We start from the raw sequence: 26,350 nt of genomic DNA on the forward strand, positions 1-26,350 counted from the left end.
TGAAAAAATAACAACGTGAGAATCACCTTATCTCTCGCTCCAGTTTTTGGCTCACACCAGTGTCTGAAGCATGTGTGAGAGAAAGGAAGATGCAGATCCGATTTCTTATCAGATTAGGTTTTGGAGATATCGCATCTTTGTCACTGAAAGCTTTACTTTGGAGAGAGAGAGAGAGAGAGAGAGAGAGAGGGGCCGCACCTCACAGTCTGAAAAATTCTCCTGGTGCTAGTGTGACTGTGGCTGAAAACACTTAACATAAATCTGCCTCCTGTGAAATGCACTTTGAAAGCTCAACATTATCTCGGGTTGCACTCAGTGTAAAAAGTTTGGGAACCGCTGCTCTCATCTATTTGAACGCTCACTCCAAACTAATCCCCCCGCCACTCCGGCGCGTGTAGACATTTGTTGACTGGCACACTGTGCCTAGTTTCTGCTTTCTAAGCTGTGACTTGTTAGTTGCTGATTGAGGAATGGAAGTGAAGCGATCAAAACGGCTGAAAAATTAATAATTACTCAATTTACTGTGGGATACAGTCTGGAATGTAACCATAAAGATGACATATACACATATATATATATATATATATATATATATTTCTCCGCCATAAAGTTCACATGACAAAGCAAAGCAGGAGGGTCATAAAAGTCAACACACAAAATAATGAATCATTTAGTCACATTCTCTTTGCCCTTTACCGGGGATGTTTCTCAGTGCATCTCATAGCCCGTCTCTATATCCTTTCCATTACCTGATGGGAGGCTATAAATCTTGCCATTAAAATCGACTCATATACACTAGCTGATGTCAGTGTGATATTTCAAACCGTATTTCAATAAGCACCTCTTTTCTCTTTTAAAGGATAAATGATATAGAATAAATGAGGTGGTTCAAAAATGGACTGGTGGTGGTGGTCGGGGGCTGAAATGAGACGAAATGAGAGGAATTACTAGCCGTTCCACTCTTCGTGGAACTGTGGAACTCTAAAAAGCTTTAGTTCCTCTCTCAGTGGCATTGATTCTGTGGGATGAGACGTCTTTGTAACTAGCCCAAATGATTTGGCCGCTCCCACAATCAATCACATTCTCGCAGGATCTCACAATGGCAATATTTGCACAGGCCAAACAGAAGTGATGAGGCGAAACAGCAGGAGGAAGCAGGTCAGGAGTGAAGGGAAGGGGCAAAGGCGGGAAGACGGAGAAACACTGATAACAGGGAGCCGCATCACTACATAGAACGTCTTGTTTTTCGTTGAAATCAGTCGTGCTGATTCACACAATGATTCAGCTCACCCCGCCCATGTCTGTCAAGTGCTATTTTCCCACTGAGACTTAAACCTCCCACATGCAGGATGTGTGTGTTGTATACACCATAATGTTAAAAACCATAGCAGGTTCACTTGGTTGAATTGGCTCTCAGTGAGAAAAGGAAGTGAACCACTACACCCTGCATTGTTATCCCCACAGTATTGGTAACATAAGGATGTCATGAAGGGTTAGACACTAAGCGCCTCACCCCGCAGTTGTGTCAGAGTACAGTGTAATTGCCGTAGCTCCTGGCAATGGAGGCGTGGATGTCTCAGACTTGCAATTTGAGATGAGTCAAGTTACAGGTGTGTGTGTGTGTGTGTGTGTGTGTGCATAATAACATGTAATTATAGTTATCCTGGAATAGTCACCTCCAGAATTCCTCCGTCTGTGTCTTTTTCAGCCATCCTGTTGACCTGCGGTGGATTATGTCATGTTCTAAAAGTAGATGTCGACTTATTTGGACACTTTTAAGTGACACCAAAGTTGCTCACCGGATACACATAGTACACCATGTTTTTGTCCATCTTTGTTACCTGGTGCTCTTCTTCTTTTTCTTCTTCTCCAGATTATCCACTGACCCAACTGTCAGTCAGTTGAATATGTTATAGCCGCCGCCTGTATTGTTGCAGGTTGCAAAAATAAGTCTTTAATAAAACAAATCAATAAAAACAACAACTAACAAATGTGGGGAGCACAGAGGAGGCAGTGATAATCACACACAGTACACTACACTAGAGGATAATTGGCCAGATCTGATTCTTCCGACAATCCTGGGTGCCCTCTGATTTAAAACCCAGCACAAAAAACATTGCGCACACCCAATAAAATGATGGCACTCCCAGTCTGCCTCCATGTCTGTTCATATTCCGAAGTCACGTTAAATCACGCAAGTTTCTGTGAGATCAAATCCCCAGAGTCTCCTCCCTGAAATTGTTTCATTAAAAGTATGTGGTCCTGCGTATCGTCTAGTGTGTGCTCTCTCACGATTAAAACATTGAAAATCGTCCAAAAGGTTTGTTGCGTCTGTGGTCTCCCACGTTTTTGAAATGTAGTCCGATTTGAAAATCGTCTAATGTGGGGCAGGCACAATAAGACACTAGTGAAACAGATTAGGGCGGGACGGACAATCAAAGGGGAACACAAGGCAGGAAGCAAAACTCAAGAACAACTTGAAAGTAAAACAGGAAACAAGGAACAGACACAGGAAAGTAAAAGAGTTAAGGAAAACAGAAAGAAAGAAAAAAAACGTCCAAAGACAACTGTCAAAACAAAGGGCGTCTGATTAAATTCAGGGGTAAACTTTGTCAACACAAAACTTTTAGAGCCTCACCAGCATTCATAACGTTTGTGAAATCCAAACTGTGTAAACATACATAAATAAGTCCCTTTCCGCCTATTAATTCAATAATAATAATCGGCATTGGACGATCGCATGCATTACTTTTGTCAGGAACCTGAAGACAGGTCCACAAATCATCGTAAGACAGCGCTTGTTACAAATGAGAGATTTCTCTGGTGAGAAAAGACTTCACAGAAAGCAGATTTTCTTGGCATAGTGCAATGTAACAATGTCATTAAAGTGATATTGGACAGACAGCAATTATTCATTCAGCCGTTCTGTTGACCTGCTGGATAAAAGATGCAGGCTGATAGGAGTTTGAAAAAGAACTGAGGCACTCTTAAATGTGTTTTAATTCTCACCACAGCATGTTTACATTCATTTTTTTTCCACACTGTCCACAAAAACTGTCAACTCATTAAAACATTTTGCTCCACAGCGCTCCTAGTGGTCCAGAATGTGACAACATACCTTTAATTAAAACAGTATTTGAACTTTATACAGTCATGATTCCCTTGAGCCTTTGTTTTATCATTTTAACCTATAATCCCCTGTCATATGAATTCTTTTTTTTTATTTAATTAATTTCCCGTGCACTCATAACCACACTCATAATCTTATAAACCCTAAATAACCCTGATAACAAGTCCTGGTTTGTCCTGTTGTGAAAGTCATCACAAGACTGCTCTTGTTAAAAATGAAGCGGTGTCTCTGGCAGCAGCTGGTGCAAATGGGCTCCACAGACAACTGATTTTCCTGGGATAATTCAGGATAACAATGTGATCGAGTGACATTGTTGTCAAGGACGGACATGATAATAATGTTTGAGTGGGAGCCGTGACACTACATGGCTTTGTGGAGCTGCCAAGATTTGAATGCAAGTCTGTGAAAAGCAGAGAAGCCGCGGTTCACGTGAGCCTAAACGTTTCATACACTATCCCATTCTTCTGTGTCCAATAGGCACTCCCATCTCACCCGCACTAAGGCATATACAGTTTTGTCAAATGACAGTCAAAGTGCAGCGTCAGCCATAAACCTCCCTAATGTTTGTCTCCACTGAGCTCTTCCCACTTCCTCCTCCAAGGAGAGAGGCCAGCACCTGGATGCAACCCAAAACAACTTCCCTCTCTTATATGCCTGTCTTCACTGCTGCTAAATGCCTTCCTCTATGCGCCTCTGTCGACTTGGCTACTTCGCTGATCGACTGTCGTGACATTTTCTCATGATTACCTTGAGTCATTTTTGATGTAACGGCGTACTATTGTGGAACGAGGCGAGCTATTGTGTGGTACAACATCCCGCTATGGTGGCGAGGAGTGTAATTTACATAGAAACGACCAAATTACTGAGCACCAGTGCAGCCATTTGAGTGCCATAATTCAAAATGACTGCTGCGAGTAACTACACGCAGGTTTCCAACCGGGCGCAGCCTCCAGCCAACACTAACATTCAGAAAGCATGTGGTCAGCCCGCAGGAGGAAATGTGCTGTTTCAGCAGGTGGAGGGTATTTTGTCATCAAGTATCACACGTCCCCTTGCCCTTCTGTGTATCGATTCTCTCTGCACTTCAGGCATGAAGAGAGGACAAAGCTCTTATGACTCAGTCGCAGCCCACTGAAAAAAGCTCCACTCTCATTGAAGTATGCTGAAAATGAACAATTATTGTCATGCTGTCGAGCACAGAGGAAGGCTTTGGTGGCGAGGCATTTGCATACACCTTTGCCAGGTTAGAAAAACCATCATCCCGCCACGGCTAAACACACACACACACAACCATAGGCACAGCCAGCTAATTTGGACCAATCGATGCTTTGTCAGGCAGTGGGGCTGATTCACAATCTCCCGTCGCAGCATTTGCATAGATATCTCTTAATTACAGCCACAGTCTCAGCAGTGTACAGGTGGCCATGAGAAAGAACACATCGATTATCTCCACATGAATGTGAGTATTTACTCCTTTGAGCAAGAGATTCATTAGCATGAGCATGCCAATACACAATGGAATAGAGATGAAGTCAGAGGCAGGCTAGAGAATAGCACTCAGAGAGCATAAGCCTCTGCCAAGGCCACTCATTTTCCCACTGTCAGTAGATCCCATCAGGCAAGTCAGTATCAAAACCATTTTGGTATATACCGGGTAGAGGCAATTGCTCTAAGACAGCAAGGGAATCTGTGTTTCTCCAAAAGGAAACACTGTTGTATCTACATTTCTTTACTAAAATGTCGCTAGATCGCAATCAACTATACGACTAGTTTGTTCAGAGTCATCTGACTCATCCATTCATACTTTCCCTGTAGCAGTACGGTGCATTATCTCTATGAGACGGCACGGAATAACAAAATCGTCACTTCCAGGGAAGCTCAGCTTCAGTGGCGCAGTGGGCGGGCGAGGACAGTGGACTGATGCATGTTGATTGGAGGAACAGTCGGAAAGGCGGAACCACTTGACAGCAATTGTAGTTTTGCAGTGTAGAAATATACACAACACCGCAGCATGTTCTGTCTCAGTACTATGCGTATTTTGCGGTTGAAGTCGAGAAACAAATAGCAGACCGCTGTGTGTTGTTTGCGCGGCGATGCGTAGCCCATTTCTGTAAATAAAAACACTATTATAGCATTTCCTTGTTTCAGAGTTTTACACATTTTCTACCAAAGGAACAGAGAGACAGCAAAGACAGCAATCGCCACTAGGGGGTGGGATTGACAGGGTGCCTGACAATACAATACGATACATGATACATGGTCCACAATACCAGTAATAGCAAGTTCCAAGTCATACTTTGTATCTCTGGATTTAAAATGAGTGGTGAACGCTGACGGTTTGAAACTGGCATTGTTGCCATTCATTTTTTTCCTGCCACCATAACAGAGCGTCGTCACTGGAAGAGTCATGAGCACGACGTCCGACACATAAATCAAACTGAACAATGCCAAACTGACGATCGTAAGAAAGACTTAAAAATTCTCTTATTATGGCAAGGGAATGTCTAAAATCTCAATATTTTACAGAGGAGCCTGGTGTGCTCCGGTCATGCAGGAAGTACTAAACTAATCTTTTTACTTAACATTCTAATGATTCACTACACCGAAAAGTATAAAACCACGTCACGGCAGTTTCATGCAGCCATGCTGACTCCGCCCACACTGAGAAGTTACTATGTTAATGGAACTCAAGAAATCAAGCAATGCTAAAATTTTTGGTGTTATAATCATTTAAAATGTCGAAAAAACTCTCCTCTTCCAGAAGGTCAACAATTGATTTCTTCTCCTGAAGTCCTGAAGCTAGATCTGTATCACCAGATCCGTATTTATTTTCCTTTAACTGACATTTTCTTATCGGTCACAGTTTTTTAAATCACAGTTAGAAAGGATAACGTTTTTTTTCATCCTCTATCTGGATCCAGAGCACCACCAAAAATGTAATAATGTCTTCCTTGGGCTATAACTTACCTCCCAAGATCATTTCTCTATAATCTGTCCTTTATTTTTAGCTGCTCTTAAACAAACTGACAGACAAAAACACAACATTGGTGAACATTATAAATGAAGAGTATGGGTCTGTTGACTGTACTAGTGAATCAATATGCATAAATATCAAAATTCTTCAAGCATGTCTATCAAATTCTCTGCAACATTTCAATTACTGTAAGAAACAGGAAAGACATTTGAACACAAGACAGCTAATGTCATGCCTGGATAATCCCAGATTAAATAAACACAACAACAATAACAACCAAAACCTGGTACAAGGGTGATACGCGGCTGAATTTATCTGACTTACAACAAGGTCAGATTTCTTTTTTTCATATGCATGCACTGTGTATGTTCTGTTAGTGTGTGTGCGGAGGTTCCATCATTATACCAACAATTTATTCATAATGCCACGGCATATACGGTTCACCTGTAAGCTGTAGAACAGCCTTTTATATTATGAAACGTGTCAAGTCGATTGTATTCCCTTTGTGCCGTAAAAAATGCAAATGTTTGACAAGAAATCAAATGAGGCTTATGACTTCCTGCAGGCTATGGCCTGACATTTTGGAGACAGAGCTTGGGGGGGGCGGGATGAAGCATAACAAATAGGATATGGAATTAAGTGGTGAAATTAATCAGGGTTTATTTTCATGTATGCTACGACTGTCACGAAGGAAATCGTATTAAGGGGAATAAAAAAAAAAAGGAGAATCCAGACTGGGGTTAAACAGTTCTTGTTTTACAAACAGTTTAGCGGATTACGCGCTGATCTCTTGTCTATTTTTGTACGCTACGTTATTGCGCCGTGTCTAATGAAGACGTTAAATGATCCAACGAGGAACGTTCAAGCGGCTTGTGTCTGCGACGCGTTGTATTTCTGTCGACAAACACTATAGTCTCCGGCGAAGATTTGATTCACAGAGGGGATTAAATAAATAAATAAATAAATAAATAAAACAAAGCAGAATGACAAAATGTATGGCATCTGCTCATAGTCTGGAAAAAGTGGACAACAGCCGGACTGATGCAATCTGTTCCCATCCATGACCAACTCAAGGATGCAGGTTTATTGGCTGGAAACATTGGCTTTTAGGTGCTATGGAAATCTCTTGCTCAAGAACAGAGGTCTCTCTCTCCACACACACACACACACACACACACACAAACTCGTCACTTCAACTTTTCCGATAAACCTCTTTTCTCTCCCTTTCAATTTTGCATTTTTATGAGTTCCCATTCATCACGCACTTGTGTGCTGAAGCAGCTGATTTTGAAAGTAAATCCATTAGGCAGAGTCAAACAGAGCTGCGAGTCCCCTTGCGATGTTTCCAGGTGTATAGAGTTGTCAAACCCGCGGCGTGTCATAACACGTCGCGGCGTAGCGCGAATCCGACAACGGATTGACACCAACTGGAGCTCGAGCAGATGTTCGCCTCATCTTCATTGGCGATGGCGAAGAAAAAGGACAGGGCGTCTTTGGATTGGACAGACACATGCTTTCTCCCCCCTCTGTTACTCATTACCTTCTTCTTTGTCTTGAGAAAGAATGCCCCAGAGGCCCTGACCTTATGCTTACAGCTCCGGTTTGGACAAAGCCAGGCTTTGTGGCGGCTCCTCTGGCAAACCACAGTCTGCATGTCCGGCCTTAACTACCACCCAGGTCCCTTCATTTGTAGCCCCGGTCCCTCGTTAACCCTTCGTGGCTTGCACCCACTCAGCTGTGACTAAGTGACTCTCCCCACAGAATGTGCTGTGTTTCATAATGAAATCATTCAGTCATGAGTAGGAAGTCCCCGCCACTGTTAAGCCCTGGAAGAATGTCAGCTATGTCCGCTCACACATGGTAGGTCCACTGGGGAAGGGACAGTTTCAGTCACCTGATCTCTGCCCTCAACCAAAGCAATGTTTTACAGTCTATCTGATGTCAAAGCTGCTTTTTATCGTAACAATGCATATCATAGTGACGTTTCCATTTTCTCTGTTTTGATGAGATTTTCAAGAGATTTCCGGCTGTCCAGCCAAATTAGATTATCGTAGGAAAAGACTGGAAATTGGAAGGAACAACTAGCGGGGTTCAAACGTAACAAAATCCACCTACAAGCACCTCCGGAGCTCACTAATTAACGGCGAGCAGTTCCTATTCCTCGGTCAGGAACAGTCACTTCCTGAAGTCCTGTCATCGCCATGAGGTTGCCAGGCAACCAACAGAGATTTTGAGAAGTTGCTGTGGCTGAGAAATAGCAGGGCATATATACTTAGGGTAGCACAAACAAGATGTGTTTATTACTGATCTTTCAAGGTGTTGGTAACTCAGCTTGGAGATATTATATTCATCATTCAAACATACATTAAATATCATTTCAAGAGCTTTAAATGTGTCTCAGGAAATATGACGTATTTGGACGTAACCACCACATTTTGTCTATCAATTATGGCCAAACTGGTAATTACGGTTATTTTTGATTCATATTGGAATCATGACAATCTGTAATAAGGACAATATATTTTGACATTTCTGTGTTATCTGTTTACTTAAGTGTTGATCTTCATTAAGGCTGAAACAATTACTCGATTCATCGGTTGTTAATCGATTACTAAATGAATCGTCAACTATTTTGATAATCGATTATTCAGTTTGAGTGTTTTTCCAAAGAATTTAAACCAGTTTCTTAAATGTGAATATTGTCTGGTTTATTTCGCTCCATATAACCAAAGAAATCATTAAAGCTGAATCACTTTGGTTTATGGACAAAATACAATTCCAGGAAAATTTCCAGGTTTGACAAACACTGGTCAATATTTTTCAATATTTCATGACATTTTATGGACCAAACGATTACTCGATGAATCGAGAAAATAATCGACAGATGAATGGATTATGAAAATGGTCGTTAGTTGCAGCTGAAGGAATTTTTTGAAATTTGTGAAATCTAATATTGAGACTGCAGATTGCAGCACATGAAGGTCGCCTTTTCAGAAGTGTTTCAGGGAACTATGGTGGCCTTCACATACCAGAAAGAATATTATTGTTGCTTGCTTGCTTGGTAACCTTCTTCTTTAAAACCCAGAATGCAGACTCTGTCCATTTAAAGCCTTGGTCTAAAGTACACATAAAAGACTTATTATAAACATATATCTGGGTAGTATATTCACTTTCTGCCCTTGCAGATTCTTAAATGTTCTACATTGGACCTTTAATATAAGCCGTAACAATGTTTTTTTTGTTTTTCAAAAATGAATAACTCAGCCACCTTTGACAGTGGTCTATGTACACAGCTGGTACTCCTTACACTTGCCTGCCTGAGTGTCTGTATGCGATCCTGTATCCATGGAGATGATCCTTCTCAGCTCCTCTGGAATGTTTGCAATGAGCACAAAGAAGAGGAAGATCAGCCTGGAGTACCTGGGGTGTGTGCCGGGGCTTGCTGTGGGCCCCTGGCTGTATGAATGTCTCAGCCTGTGATTCACTGTGCTGACGCACAAAAAAAACAAGACACGGAGCACATCTGGAAGGAACCACGGAACATTGGCATTGGCATAACTAACTGGAATACACTGCGCAACACCCACTGGTGCCACAATGTGGGAAGGTGCATAAAGGTTTGGTTGCCTCTGGGTGGAAAAAAGGGGCTGTGAATGTGTGTGCTCTAAAAGAAGCCAGGCGTCCCTGAAGAGTGAGGAGGCAACATATGAAAACTGTTAAAATGGTGATTCCACGTCCTCTTTGATATCTGCCATTAGTGTGATTACAGCTGGCATGGTCACTGGTTACAAAAAAAATGACTTTTTTCTGCTTAAGAACCTACAAAAAAACTCATTAGGGAAATGGAAGTTTTATTGTCCATTAAGGTAAATGAATGTAGATGAAGCTGACAATCACGCTGTTAATAGAGAAGACAGGCAGGAAGAGCAGAGATGCGGGTGAGATCCAGAGGAAGGGAGGATCGTGCGAGGGCTGGAGAGAAGGACAGGCTGCGAGTCTGGTTTAGACATGCGGACCTCAGTTTAGCATTTGTGTTTAATCCCTCGTGTGTGCAGCCTGTCGTAAATCTCCCCGCTGTGTTTGGCATTAACAGACGTGCCCGGAGCACCGCGTCCAGCTGTGCGAGTGCAGGCTCCGCAACTGGCCTGAAACGCACACATGTGCACAGAGTGACCCCCTCAGCCGTCAACTAGCACATTAACATGACCTGCTTTTCCCTATACAACTGTCAGAGTGCATATTGATTCCCAAGTCCATATTACAGCTGCAGCAGGCAGGGGGGGAAAAGCCTCCAGTTACACCTGCTTCAACCTCCTCTGCTGCTCCTCTGTGACTACTGCGACCTCGCCGGGAGAGGCGCAAATCACAGAGCACACATTCTGTTCTCCATTAAATGAAGCACGAGTACAAATCAAGTCACTATTTGAAAAAGACACCCCCGTCCACTCATCCCACTCCCTGGAGCTGTACAAGCAGTAGTGCCGTTCCCCCGGAGTTGGCCACAAAAAAAGAGAAAGAAGTAGTAAAAGAAAACAGATGAGGTGCAGAGTGCGGAAAAGGCTGGAACATATTAAAGCCTTGCAAGTTTTGATCACTTGACTTTCCTTCTGATGTCCTAGAAACAGAAATCAGACACAGAGTTGGTCATGTGGTGGAACTAATAAGGAATGGGTGCCTCCAAAAGGAGTCAAATTAAAGACTGATGTGAAGTGAAAGGGTAAACGGCAAAATAGTGCAACTGGAATCCGAGCAAACCTACCTGCAGTTTCCCCTCCACATCTTTCACCGTTACAAATTTAACCTCAGAGAAAAAAAGTAAAAATAGGACTTGTCCTTGGAGAGAACAGCTCTCATTAATTGCAGGTTTGGCCTCTCAGACACCCACACTGAGGGAGGTTTCGTTTGAACAGATTGAGCCAATAAGCCATTTAGCCTTGGCTGTAAATTGACTGTTATAGTACTAGAGTGACAAATATTCTGAAATGTGTCCATTAGGTCTGAAAAGGTGGACAATTTGGAATAATAAAACCCTGTCAGTTGTCGCCCGTCGATTCATCGCTTTGGGTGCGATTATAACTGGGGATTACACACGCCTGTGGCTGACAGACCGGCTCCTGGGGAACAGCGTGCCAGCACAAGATATTTCTACAGCGCAATGAGAGCACTGACTGTAATGGGCAAAGAATTCCCAGCCTCCCTCCAGGAACTAGGTAAATATGTGATGTCTCCTCTTAAGGGAGTGAAGCACAAACTGCATGAGAAACAAAAAAAACACAGACAAAGTGCTCATCGGTTAAATTAAATTACAGTGTATTTATCAAAAAAAAGGACACATTTTGGAATGTTACAATGCAAGTTAAATTAGCGGAGCATCAAATATCCAAAACAGGTCAGTGGACAACGTATTTACAACAATGTACAATAGTCGTATACACCTGTGACTGACTTTAAGGCCGAATATGCGATCCAAACACAATTACAAGAGTGCAGGTGCTGCTGTAACAAGGTGCTGTGCAAAATACTACTTTTTTTTTTTTTTTCCTTTTCTTTTCTATAAAAAGCGAGCCAGATGTCAGACGTTAAAGCCACATTCACATTACCAGACATGTTGTCCAAGTCCCCCAACTTCAACAGACATCGGATTTGATGGTTCACCTGGTGCAGGTCATTGACGCCACATGGGAAGTCCCATGTTAGATATATACATATATGTATATATATATATATATATGTATATATATATATACACATATATATATATATATATATATACATACATATATACAGTATAGGATGTAGGACTGACAAAAGCCTTATTTGAAACTGACAACTGGATCCTCTCCCTTTAAAAACCGTCAGCCTGGTAATGTGAACGCAGAATAATTCCAGAATCAACGTAATGTTAAGGCTTAAGAGTTTAGCTTAAGGATTACCAGAAACAAGGAAAACAAAAAAAATTGAAATGAAGGGCTGTGTTATGATACTCAAGTCACAAATACACTCTTTACATTAATTTCTATTCCGGTAAGAGTCAGTGGAGTAAGGTAAGACCAGAGCTAATGACCTTAAAGAGACAGTTCAGGTTTTAAATATATAAGGTACTCATGTGTAGTCAGTGTGTTACATCCATCAGACAGCATTCAGCACACTGTCCGCTTGGAGAGGGAGAACCGCAAGTTATGATTTATACATTGTTTAAATGTCAGCGCGGGGACAGCTGAGAAAACGTTAGCGTTAGCCCAGTGAAAAGAAAAGGAAAATATCAAACGTGCTCTAACTGCTTCATCATGCTGTCAGTAAGCCCTCTTCTCAGGCGCAGTATTTTCACAACATATTCCCGCGTGCATAAGCCGCGTTACGACGCAGCGAATCGGCTGTCGTACGGGAAAAGGTGCATTCACGCCAAATACAGCGCGACATTTATCGCGTAATGAAATTGGACACACAAAGTCGAGGCAAGGAGGTGCAGAATCCCGCTAAGCATTGAAATATTTAGACTCAGATGTCGTGAAAGTCAATTTGCCATTGAGGGATTCTTCTATTGTTTGTGTGCATCTGGAGCCACTGAGACCAGGCGAAGAAGGAGTGGGGAGCGAGGATGTCGAGAGTCAAGCTGCACTGTCGCTGGACGGTTAGCTACAGCACTAGTCCCAGGTGAGCAGTCAGTGGCTCTATTTACTTAACCAAATGCAAATGATCCAGTAATGCAAATAGCATGTTCACCATTAAAGGAGAAATGTATAATCATTTATAGTCGGGCCTTCGACAACACATTTGCTGTGTCCCCATTGAGTGGAACATTTCGGTTTGGTTCAGTGTGGTACGTTTTTTTTTTTTTTGCGTTTCTATTAGGAATCGTACCAAAATAACCAACCCCAACCGCTCCATTTTAACATGTTTCCCTTAGGGTACCTGAAGCTAGAGTGGCTAAACTCGGTGTAAATATCCCATGGAAGTCGACGCAGTTTTAAATAGCCACTGAAAAAGGGGAAAAGAAGAAGAAAATGAGGCCAGCAAACAGCAGCCATCATGGTCGACACAGACTGTGCCTTTGTCTGTTGTGCCACACTCAAGTTAAGGTGCTGTTCTCAGTCAAAACGCAAGCCTGAACCCATACCGTGCCAAACCGAACCGTGATGGAAACAGCTACTGCTGTCTACTGTATGTAACACACTGCTGTCTACTGTATGTAACACACTGACTGTGCAGAAGTGCCATATTTAACCCCCACCTGAAACAAATGTGAACTAACCCTTTCAGCATTCCTCTCCTCGAGGCAAACAGTGACAATCTGTGCAGGGGGGGGGAGCTTAGAAACGTGTTTCATATACTTAGTCATAAAGTAGACAACACATTCTATTCACAAGAGGTAGTTGAGCTGGATGTTGAAGACAGTCTTTGTGACGCGCGTCGGTTTAACACAGGTGTGCAGAGCTCGTTGTTACTGTGCCGGCTGCGATGGTGACAGCTCGCTGTATTTGCCTTTGCAATGCAAAATGTGTTTGTATAATCTGTCTATCCTGTCCTGGAGGACGGCGGCGTGCTCGTCCGAGAGAAATCCCAATTCCACAGACAAAGGCTCGCTGTCTCTGTAAAGCTCCAGCAGCCTGCGCCTCGAGTCTCTGCGCCTGTGCAGCTCCGCCACGCGCTGCGTGGTCCTTTTTCTGAACACGCACACGGAGCTCAGCACCGTGCTGTGATATTTCTCCCACATGTTCAACACCCGAAAGCCGTGCACGAGTCCGGCCTCGTTGTCAATGAAGACGAGGTCGCCGCGCGGCGTTTTCAGGAGGTTGTTGGTGTCTCGCTCCATGACGCGCGAGTCCCACTGCAGGCTAAACAGGTTGCTCACGAGTCTGTCGAAGTTTGCGCTCAGGTAGTCCAGTATGATCAGGTCGGACCACTGCATGAGCTCCAGCAGCTCCGCGGTCGTCTTGTTCCGCAGCTCCTCCAGCACAGGGCGCAGCCCGGCGCTCTCCTGCCTGAGCGGCGCAGGTGTGACCACACCGGTCAGGTTGGAGACCCACTCTGTGAGAGAAACCACGGCCCTGTCGCTCCACTGTAAACCATTTATCCGCGTCCTCACCGCCGCCCATTGTTCACTGTCACTGCTCAGCTGGGACAGAGCGAGGGGAGGCAGGTTCGTGATGCCGAGCAAAGTGGCGAGATAATAAGTCAAAGTTTCTCCCTGCACCTGATCCGCGTTGATGCCGTAGCGCACGCACGCTTTGGTCCCGTCTGCAAAAGTGGCGAGCCGATTGGAAATCCTACCGCATCCCGGCTCCAGCTTCACGACCCGGTGTGTCCGCGCATTCTCTCGCCATTCCTGAGCATATTCCTCCGTGAAGCCCACGGGGCGCAGGTCTTCCAGCCAGTCTCCCCAGAACACCCCATCCTCCAGCGGGGAGCCTAACTTGACCGGCCCTCCCCGCTGCTCTGACCTCTTGTTATCCCCATTCTCATGGTAATGTCGACTTCCCGCAGATGCGCTTTGAACGGTGCGGTTGTGCGCCTCAAGTCTGGCCCCCAAGTGCGGTCTTTGTGCCGCAGGGACGGCGAGCAATGTCCGGAAAGTTTTGGCGGAGAGGTCCGCTGCTGGAAGACCCGTGTGGAGAGACGAGCCCCCGCCCGGCACCGAGATCCTCCGTTTGTGCCGCTCCAAACGCTCCTCCAGCGGGTTCCACACGTAGAACACACTCGCCAGCGCGCACAGGAGGAGCAGAGCGAACAAGTTTGCAGAAACAGCTCTCATAGTGGAGATTCACACAGATCCAGATTCAAATAAAACACACAAAGGAGCGTTTTTCTTCCATCCACAGCTGAGCTGTGAGCAGCGCGCCCCCTGTCCCGTGCACACCCGAGGCTCCGCGGCTCACAGGCGGACACAGATCACAAGACGAGGAGGGAAACAGTTTGAATCTCATCTCCCGTCCCGTTCACATGTCTTGACATATTCTTCCTCTGCGGGAAACAAAGAGGGTTTTTGTTTTTTCTCCTCCTTCTTCTTGTTATCACCACCAATGCGCTTAAATCCTGCGCTGCTCCTGCTTCACTGCGGCTCCATGGCGTGGTCGGTGCTTTCTGTCCGCGCTCATCCCTCCGTTTCTCCTCATCCTCCTCCTCCTGCCTCTGTCCACTGGTCGCTGGGTGAGTTTGATTTGTGTGGTGGCGTCGGTTCGCACAGAGACACTAGGCGGTGAGAGACACGTGACTCCAGTCCCGAGATGGTGGGCGGATCGTAGGAAGGGGGGTTCAAACGAGAGCGGAGCAAGTGCACCGCACCGCGTTGTGTGTGAGAGAGTGTGTGCTGTGTGTGTATTCATGTATTTGTGAGGTCCACCCGAAAAAACATTACAAACCTGTCTTTGTGAGGACATTTTGACCTTGTGGGGTCACTTGGTTGTGACGTGACAGGGGTCTGCAGCTCTACAGCCACATGTGGATCTTCAGCCCCTCTGCAGTGGCTCCCTTAGCTTTGAATGATAAAAAAACATTGTCTTTTAAAGTGCACACCTCTTATTAAGAGATCAAGGCGATAAATAATATAGTGTTTTAACATTTCCTCAACTAAAATGATGTGTCGCATCCTAGGTCTGCGTCTAATGTGATATTTAAAAACCTCCCCAAACTCAACAGACCTGTGTTTAAAATATGGAAAGCGCTTAAATGAAGTCACAAAGTGCACATGTGGATCCACATCCACCTTATACCAGCAGGTTTTTGTCAAGTGGTAGCTACATCAAATCCCATTTTAAAGTGGGTCACTTGGGTGGGTCACAATTTTTTATCAATTTTCATAGCAGCAGGTGCTTTAAAGGAAAATATAACATGGCACAAAATGTTAATAAGAAGTACTGTAAAGGAGTTATAGCTTTTGCAGCTTCAGATTAATTATATTTAGGTGGAGAGGGGACAAATATGGCTCTTCGTGCTCTTCTGATACTAGAGGTCTACGGAATGCATTATATCTACGGTGTGTCCTCACTAAAATATAACAACCAGTTTGTCTCTGTGTGTGTTCATGCTTGTTTTTGTTGCCTCCTAAGGACCCTTTTCTAATATAAATACTGACCAACGCCTGCTCCCAATGATGCAGCACCTCGTTGTGGAGGCTCTTGTGAAAGTGGGACGGCACCAGACATTTTGAGACACCCCTTCCAAATGTAGAACAGAGGACAGCAGATGATTTGTCACATTCTCTGGAGTCTCCCCCTGTATAACATTGATTATGTAGAACAACATTTCCCCTAAAAGTGGATAGTACAGTTTTTGGCACAGGCCGTAAATAACAAAGATTGCAAAATGAAGCCAGGCCAAATGGAAGTTGCTGCACTCTTACTGTAAACTCATGTCGTCCCGTAATGAAAATGGTGATTGATCTCAAAAAACGTGTGACAGTGCGATGGTAATTGTGGTGTCGGTAACAAGGGTAGCTGTGCAAGTGTGTGTGTGTGTGTGTGTGTGTGTATTAAGAGGACCGCCTGCAGGCAGCAATGATTGTGTAATTGAGACCTGCGGCAGAAATAATGTCACATTTCTAAACTAACTCAGTTTCCCCACATCCGTCTCAAATATAATACTAATATTTTATATTTGGCACATATTGTTGTTGTTTTTTTACAGTTGTTTTAACTCTGCACATTAGCATACTGTAAGTGGATATAGGAATAATGTGCAGTAGTGGATTAGAACTCCGGATATTCTTCCTCTTTACGGTTGTTTTCACATCCACCAGCTGGACAAGGGATTCATTTTCCTCTTTATGCATTCGACTTGAAGACACTGGAAAATGCAGATGAGGCATTATTTGTTCCAAATCCTGGAATATTTCTGGCCAAATAAGTCACCCGAAAACAATCTAACCGCTCATGTGTTTCCAGCAGATGACCAGAAGGCAAAAAGCTCTACTGGAGTTAACTGCATTAAGGCCTGGCGGGGGAGTCATAGACTGCAGCCAGACTGAATGGAAACAAATGCAACTAATTACAAAAATAAAATAAGATTATTTTCTTTGCCTAATACAACATTTATTCCCCAAATGTAGGATACTTTGTACAAAAAATTCACATTCTTCTCCTGAAGTATTTGTTATAACCAGAAAATGATTTAACTTCCATACGTATGTTGATAAGTTGTCTTACTGAATCTGGCCCAGTGTTTTGGGGACCTACTTCTTCAAGATGACAAACAATCATTTTACTTCTATTTAGCTGCTATTTAACTGCTTTTTACTGCTGTTTAACACCTCATATTATTTTGAATATGTAAACCAGACATTTCTAAGACATACGGGATGTGAGATGATCAATCCCATCTTAATTTTATGCATGCTTTTTGAAAAATACACACGTCAAACTTTCCATTTACCCAAAAAGATTCCTGTGACCCATCTGTAGATTCAGATAGTCTTTGGGACTGACTGATCTCGTCCCAAAAATGTGGGTGTAAAGACTATATAATGTATATAATGTATTTTATTTCCATACACAATTTTATGCTATTTTCAACAATATTTCTCTCTGTGAAACCAGCAGACATTATTTGCCCACTGATTAAATTCATAATAAATTGAATTAAGTCAGTATTTGACAGTTAATGCACTTGCCGCACATTGTCTCACACCTGAGGAACAGCAACGTCAACACCGACTTGTTTCATCCTCATTTAAGGCCTTTGTTCAACCAAATCTAAGATACTTGCTCTCAGACGCCTCTGTACATATCTGCCTCATTAAATTATTCCTCATTAGCATGTCCGCGCACTCGTTTATCATTCCACTCGTGTTTTCACGCACTGTATCTAGAAACTCAGTTTCCTAATCAAATAAATTGGGTCATTTTTATAGCAACATCCTGGCGTGCTTAATTCCCTGAGTTGATAAGACAGCCACAGAGAGGAATACTCAATTACACCCACTAAACTGGAGGTCCATTAATGTTTGCTTTCAACGCCCGCAGCTCTTCAGCTGTTGTTCTCCATGCTGATATTCATTTTATGTTATTGGCTGAAAAGAGGAGTAGAGGAAAAACCGAGTCACTGAAGAAACAGACATCACTTGTAGACAGGCAGGTGTCCTGACCTCGATGAGGCTCGCGTTGCCCTCGCGTCTGCTCTGCAAAGCCGACTCGTTGAGGGCGATTCGCCGTGGCGGTGCAGATGGAATGAGAAATCCTCGGGTTGAGTGCGAGTACAGAAGCATTTAGAAGTTCTCCAAGGATCTGAAGAAAATGGGTTTTGTGTAGGCTCGTGGTGCCTGGCAGAGCATGCTTTTCTAATAAAATAGAGAAAAGAGAGGGCTTTTGTGGAGGCGGAGTTTCTCCCATCTGCTGTTTTAAACTAATTAGACTTTAGGAATTGCACACTCCCATAAATGCAATTATACTCCCTTTATATGCCCTCGTAGAGATGATTATAGAGAATAGTGTTTCTTTAGTGTCTTAAAGCTACAGTTTATAAAGATATGTATTGTATAAAGTCATAAAATGACCACGATGTGTCATCAGAGATTAAGATTTTTATTTTTGTCTTTGGCTTCCGGGCTGCTCTGTCTCTAGGGATCGCCACAGCAGATGACCCGCACATTTGATTTGGCAGAGATCTTTATGCCAGATGCCCTTCCTGATGTAACCCTCCAATTTATCTGGGCTTGGGACACGAGATGCGGGCTCAATTTAGAGTGCCCACTTCACAATGAGCAATGGGGAGTGGGCACCTTGCTCAGGTGTAGCGCAGCCCTTGACACAAGCCAAGTTTTACATGTACATTTATCAGAATGTGTTTCTGCATGAACGCAGAGTAACACCAGGTAGAAGTGCAGCTCCTTGTTCCTGCGTTTCGCAAACCTGGCACCCAACATTCTATGATCATTTGAATTGTGATCACATGATCTGTCTTAAATGCTGATGCCAGCCGTTTAACAATATTTGACACATAGTTTCGAGTTTGATTCAACTTTACATTACACCAGCGTTCTCGTCTCGTTGTCCCGGCCTCCTCGACCTTGCTAATCCACTCTCGCTTTATGGCCTGTTAACAGTAGGACTCGAGTCTTGCAGGGGTCTAGACATGGGAATTGGAGAAAGCTTAAGTGCATTGCTGGAATTCCCTCTGATGTCTGTTGCTTTGCGGGAGTGCAGTGTAACTGTAATGAGCGGCTCAGTCTGCAGCAGCAGCAGCAGCAGCAAGTGTGGGCATGTTCCTATATCAAACCTATCTGTTTCTTGCCATGTGTTATCTGTAGCTCTGTCGACCTCTGAGCCCACCGCCGTCAAACCCCCCTCCCCCCCCCCGCTGCATTCCTCCCTCTGCTTTCCTCGTAAATCCCACAGCGGTCCCGGGAGGGCTGTAACACCGGGAAAGCTTTTCTCCACCACTCATGGCTGTCCGTGGTCAAACGTTGCCGTGACACAGGAGAACTCGGGCCGTCTGTCATTCTGTCTGCAGCGACACAGTACACCCATCGCCAGGCCGTCTGACCACGCCGCAGCTGTGATCCAATCTCGGGTTCTCTGTGTGGTGCCTGTCTGCCCGTGCAGATGGACAAAGAGACGCAGAGGGGACATTAAGGGATTGGGACAGAGGTGGAGAGAGTGCACCGGGCTTCTGTCACATCCCTTGTATTCTGAGGTTAATTCACAATGAGCAATAACTCAGGGGTCCCTTGACACTTTGCAGCACTCTGTTTCCTGGGCTGAATAATGAACGTGCGGGGCTTCCATTAGTGTTGAAAGCTCCGATTATTTCACAGGGGCTTGACAATTACTCATGTGCGGGGATTCATGTTTTCATCGATTGGAATGGATTCATCATCTCCTGCGTCATGTGAATTTTAAACGACGTCTTAATGTGTGTTCTTTGCAAGCATGTGTGTGTGTTTATGCCAGATTATATCAAGGAAATATGGAGGATTAATTTAGTATTCGAGTGGTGAGGATATGCAGTATGCACACGGAATTGTCAATACCTGCTTAGTAGGACCTGGGATATTGCCATCTGCTCAAAAAACCCAGTGTGTCTCGGAAAAGTCTAGAATTTAGCTGGGCTGAAGTTGCAGTTATAGATGTACTATTTACAATAAATGAACATAGTCTTCCAATTTCAAAATATGCTGCTGTTGCGAAGCCTCGATGTTCGCAATTTGACGCCATGTCAGACACCAGCTGTCAATCAATCACACACATAGGTGCCGTTGTTTTATCGTCCGGGAACATTGCAGGGCCACATTATCAGAACAAGAACGCAGGTCTTTTTACCGCAAGGCAACAGCACTAATCACTAAGTCGCCGCGTGGTCCTGAATGGGAACATCATTTACAAAGCCCCAAACTAGAGAAAATGTTTATTGAAGTTATAAATCAAGTGCGAAATAGGCTAATATTTCCCATAGACTTCCATTCAAACAAAGCTCTTTGCAACCAGTGGATTTACTTTTAACCCCTTTAACACCAGAGTGTAATGTAGACGACACGTTCGCACAAGCGCACTTTGCGTTACTGTAATTACACGGTTTCTGAAAGCTGAGCATCTTCGTGACCAGTGAGGAGGGAGTTGGAAAAACGCCTGTACGTAGTTTCCATTTTTTGGCCCGTTTTTGGACATTGAGACAAAGCACATGCACAATCTGGTGTTCGTGTACAACTACAGTATTTTTTTCAAAAGAAAAATTTGTTTTTCTTCATTTTAAAACATTGATATACTATTTTAACATGCAGTCAATTGTAAATAACTGCCAGATATTGAAAGTTATTCTGGAAAAATGGACTTATTCACAGGACATGTTCTGGCCCTTTTTATGTTTAAATAAAGTCATTTTGAGGCTTAGGTGTTAAAGGGTTAAAACCAGAAAGATGGAATACTTAAATACCTAAATACCCCGCAGACATGTACTAATCTCAGCACTATCTCACACATGGAATGCTGTATAAATTGCATAAAACTGACTTTTTTTATTTAATTTCTGGGCTTCTAATAGCAGGCAGATGTTCCTGGTGTTGAATGAGGCTCCATAAATGAATCCTCAACCACAGTTTTTCCAGGTTATTACAGTGGGGTTGTTGTTTTTTTGTTTTTGTTTGTTTTTAAAAGCCACAGCCAGTCTTACAGAGACAGAAACAATCCGAAATGAAGCTGTTGTTACCACAAGTGATCTGCTGGGACTCGAGTGTGGCACAGAGCCACAGAGCTGCTGTCGCCTTCCACCATTCACTGCGCTTTTATTAGTCCGCCTTTGCTAAGTTCCTGATGCAGTGGTGTATGTTTTTTTTTGTTTTGCAGCGACTCATTGACTGTTTGTTTGTTCATTAATAGGTCATTGTCAAAAGAGTGCAGAATTACACTCTCAATCATGGAGAAGAAGCAGAAGGCTGTTGTGCTACTGATGTGCTGCGCCGCTCATCTCCATCTGGTTCCCATGTGTAAATAGAGGTTCTGAACGAGCCGAGACCACTGATATCCAGCGCTACGCAGGGGGAGACCCTCTTACAAAGAGTGAAATCAGGAGGGAAAGAAGAAGCTGTACCTTCAAGCCACCCCGTAAGTGAATCAGTGTGCAATCTCCTAGATTACACCCCCTTGACCCGCAACACCAAATCCCCTATTAAATTAGTCAAGAATTGAATTTTTTTTTTCCCTTTCCCCATCTCTTAATGTGCTTATTGACTCAAGTGTGCTCAGTGTTTTGTGGCGATGCTTGTCTTCAAATTGACTAAAGGGAGGGCTTAGGAGCACCTGATCATTATTAGGAAAGTCATGACATTTAAAGCCCTGGTGTACGTTTGGCAGATGAAAGGCAGAGTGTGATAAGACTCTGGCCCCGCGCTGTCGAGGTCACGTGGTCGGTGGAAGATTAGAGATGTCCTACTGTTTCAGCAGAAACATTTAGCAGCTTGGAGTTCAGTGGGAAGCCAGTGTGACGTTTTTGTGCTTATCATGTCACACTGGAATGAATGGCGTGTATGTGTGTGAGAGAAAAGTGCTGCGGTCTGCGTGCATCTTCTTTCTCAGCTCCTCCCATGCCCTCTCCAGAGTTTTTAAACCAGTTCAAGAAACCGCTAATGGGAAACACTTTTTTTTGCCTTTTCAGCATATGGCTCTTGCTTGCATGGAGAGCACGGGGGAATTCACTCCCATTATTTTGAACAGATGTACAGAGACGAGTATATCAGCGTGATTTATTTATAATTGGCATTCTTTGTGCTTTCTGTGACTCGCTCATGTGCGATACAGTGAACTCACATGTGGGCTGACGAGATCACTGTTTTCCCAACTTACTTCAAAGACGACAAGGACATGTTTGGTAAATGAATTAAAACTTGATTTTATGCACATTATTTAAACACATAGAATAGAATAGCCTTTACAGCCTTTATTGTCGTTATTTTGTGGACAACGAAATTTGGGTGCCACTCCCTTGGTGCAAAATACAAATATATAAATAACAATTTTAAAAGAGAAAATAGAAATATTAACAATAAAATAAGAATAAGAAATGTTTTTTACATTTTTTCCAGAAACTATGACTATGTATAAATTAACATAAGATAGCAAAATATAGCAGCAAGACCGGTGTAAAAACAGAAAAAATAAGGCACTTTAAAAGAGAGAAGTGATTGTCCTGTGTTTGTGTAACAAAGTGACTGAAGCATCAGTTATTGCACATGTATATATATATATATATATATATATATATATGTATACGCCATAAATCTTAAATAAAAGGTAGGGGAAATTCTGCAAAGTAGTATGGGGAGCTCCAAAAAAATCTCCCGTGACCCATCTGTGGGTCCTGCCCCAGCCTTTGGGAGTCACTGGTTGTGATCATCAAGATTGTGGTCACTGGATCTAAGAAGTTTAGAAGCTGTGGATGGATGGATGGATGGATGGATGGGTGGATGGATGGATAGATAGATAGATATATAGATAGTTTTTTGGCAGATGATATAGGCTTAATCAGCACTGTGTGAACTCATCAGACTGAATTAGACATACATTTGTACATTATTTAAAATGTATGCACTACACTTTCATTAGCACGCCGTCCTATTGCCCCATGTCTCCTTCCCTTTGGTGCTTCACTCTCACATTATAGCTTGTAATCAGTGAGATTTGAGTCTGGCGGAGTCAGTTAACTTTATATTTAAAGTTAACTTATGCTCTGCAGTTTTAAATACCTTCCCGACAGAAAAAGAACTAGAAGCATCTAGGGCTGCAATTTACAATTCTTCTTGTAATCAATTCATTTTCTTGATTATTAGATGTACTTGTTTGGTCCGTAAAATGTCAGAAAATGTTGAAAAATGTTGATCGGCATTTACCAAACCTGGAAATGATGAAAAATTATTCAGTTTTATTGATTTCTTTGTTATATACAGAGCAAAGAGACTATTAGCAAATAGTCACACATTGAAGAAGCTGAAAAATCAAAAAACAAACACTCAAATTCACCCAATTCATCACATACAAAATAGTCGACGGCCCCTAAAACCGTCTGAAAATAATTTCCTCTGTTTCCTCCCAGTTTTGCCTAATCATCAAACTTATAGCTGCAGCACGGCTGGTGTTGCAGGGTGAAGGGGGGGAGGGCGAGAGCGGGGCCAAATTCCTGGACACATTAGTGACCCCTTGACCTTTTTCTACCCATGAGGCGTGTTGTGTTGACAGGGCCCTGGTGGGGGAAGGGTAAACAAACGTGCCGCATGGAAAAGACGTCTAGGCAACTGCAGCAAGTGACTCGAAACTATTCAAGAAGTTAGCTGGAGGTTAGCTGCAAAAGCTAACCTCTATATATATATAACCTATATATACATGTATATATATATATATATATATATATATATACATGTATATATATGTATATATATATACATATATATATATGTATATATATATATATACATACATATATACATACATATATATATATATATATATATATATATATATATATATATATATATAATCTTTCTTTTATATGTATCTTATAATCTTTCTTCGGTTCTCTTGAGCTGTTCTGCATAAGAATGACGTCCTGCAAGTGAGATTCCATCATTTGAATCCCCAGAGACGACGAGGCTCGATGCTGTAATGGCAATTTGATATCCGCTTCATTTTCCCTGGAAGTTGCCAACCCAGTGAAAGCCCGATCATTTATCGCCGTGGCCTCATGGAATGAGCCTTTTCCTCAGGCCATGCTGCTCACAGTGTTTTACTTCCCCGTGCTTCACCGATGCCTGGGATGTCTAATGTGGCACATAGACGCTCTGCACTGATAGATCTGCGTCCCACGGGACAAGTTTGTATCAGTGTTCGCTGTCAGTACATACGTTATGCTCTTTAAGCAAGAATGATCACTGCTATTAACAACAAAGCAGTCCCAGATGAATCATTTAAGTGGTGGGTATTGGCAGAAGCTTGTTGCTGATAAAAGAAGGGAAGAGGAGGATTGATCAAACAGCCAGCCCTCACGTAGTATTAGGAATTTAAATAATAAAATGACATCAGAGGGATTTCACTCATGGTGCCCTGTTCCAGTTCAGCGCCTATACCGCTTACATTGCTCTCCCACTGAGATCCTTGCTGTCTGGATATCTTGATTCCACTTTGCTGCTTGGAATAGCGAATCAATAAACTCCATACAGATGGACGTGGCAATGATGGGAAGCACGGCCTGTCCAAGTACTACTCTGCAACATTTTCCTCCTCCCTTCATCTTTCAGTCTTGATCTGTGCTGGATTTTGTGACTTTTGTGCAGTTTAAAAAAAAAAAAAGCCCCCAGACATATTTACAAATCCTCAAAGGCTACTTAAGATGTCTCCTCATGAAAGGCCTCCTCTGGATTTGCAGGCTCTGACGCCCTCTAGAGGGAGTGAGATTTAACAGCCCAAGATCTGTGATCATTCCCCACTCACTTTTAAAATTGACACCACTTTTCACCGTCGGAAATGAAAAGAAGCAAAATGTTTTGAATGTTATTTATTTAATATAAGTTGACAGCGTGTTTTTTTTTTTGCATCCATACAGCATCTGCTGCTCTTCTAAATAAGGTTGTTGACTGTTTGCTCTCACTCTTAATTTTAGTCTTAAGTCTTAAGTGTTTTTTCATAAATTGTCCCTTCATCTTTCATCTTAAGATTACACCAGTCAGTTCACCCACATCCATGTCTGTAAGTTTGTTCTCGCGGTTGGTGTAGTGGTTAGCGAGACCCGGGTTCGCGACCCTACCGCAACAAGGGCCTTTCTGCATGAAGTTTGCAGGTTTCCTCCCACAGTCCAAAGACATGCAGGTTTGGGGATTAAGCAGATTGGCTGTTTGTCTCTATATGTGACCTTTTGATGGACTGGTGACCTGTCCAGGGTCCGCTGAGTTTCATGTGAGGGATAAAGCAGTAGAAGATGGATGGATGTTCAGGATCCTCTGAGTGGCAAAGACCTTTGGAACCAGTGACTGGAGGATGATGATATACTTTACATCTTAAAATAGTTTGATGTTTTATGTTTCCACAACAACAGTTCTTGCCATGCAGCGTCTGCAACAAACAATTGACTCATCCAGGCGTTCCCAAACTTAGGAATGCTGCTGCCCAATTTAATTTCTGAGAATTGTCTGAGAAGTGTCTCACCGACACTAAATCACAATTCATCATACATGTCTTTGTTCTTCTGAAGCTTTCGTGATGACCTCAGGGCGCTGAGGCCCAATCACTGGATTAACTGATTAAAACTTGACTACTTAATGATTCACCATCTATTTTTTCCCCCTTCCTTTTAAATGTTGTAAACAAGTTCTCTGACTGAATGTCTTTGGTGTGTGGACAAAAGACATTTGTCCACCATTTCCTGATATTTCATGGACCAAACAACTTGAATCAAGGATGAAAATAGTCATAGGTTGTAGCTGGAGCACTGTGAAGTGTGTTCTATCTTATGTATGCGTAATGCATGATGAAATGGATCTGCAAGGGTAAAATGTATTAAGAGATAAAAACACAAACTCAGCTATCTGGAGGATTTATCAGTAACTTCAGATCATGGTGCTATTTCTGGCAAATGTCTTGAAGTATCTCGGAGAAAAACAGGTTTTGATCTAAGATATATTTAATTCATTTATTAGAGTTGGGAAGAGGTTTTTGCACCTTTATCTTTGATCGGAACGTTTTGTTTCTTGACTGCCAAAATGAAACCCACAATTATTCTCCATCCATTTTCTTATTCATGTGCACACATATGCACACATATCCCCTCAGGATGAG

At 42.9% G+C, this 26,350-nt stretch overlaps 1 protein-coding gene across 1 annotated transcript; it reads right to left on the reverse strand.

Moving 5' to 3' along the window:
* Positions 1-11,397: 11,397 nt before the first annotated feature.
* fjx1 (four-jointed box kinase 1) lies at positions 11,398-15,275 on the reverse strand. Its single transcript, XM_044035889.1, has one exon. The coding sequence runs from the start codon at positions 14,854-14,856 to the stop codon at positions 13,546-13,548; it is 1,311 nt and encodes a 436-aa protein (XP_043891824.1). The 5' UTR covers positions 14,857-15,275; the 3' UTR covers positions 11,398-13,545.
* Between the last annotated feature and the right edge of the window lie 11,075 nt (positions 15,276-26,350).

This window comes from Solea senegalensis, linkage group LG10 (assembly GCF_019176455.1).
Source record: "Solea senegalensis isolate Sse05_10M linkage group LG10, IFAPA_SoseM_1, whole genome shotgun sequence".
Taxonomy (NCBI): domain Eukaryota; kingdom Metazoa; phylum Chordata; class Actinopteri; order Pleuronectiformes; family Soleidae; genus Solea; species Solea senegalensis.

What these genes read in the sequence shown, in the direction of transcription:
- fjx1 (XM_044035889.1), bottom strand. Translation starts at nt 14,856, where the DNA reads ATGAGAGCTGTTTCTGCAAACTTGTTCGCTCTGCTCCTCCTGTGCGCG.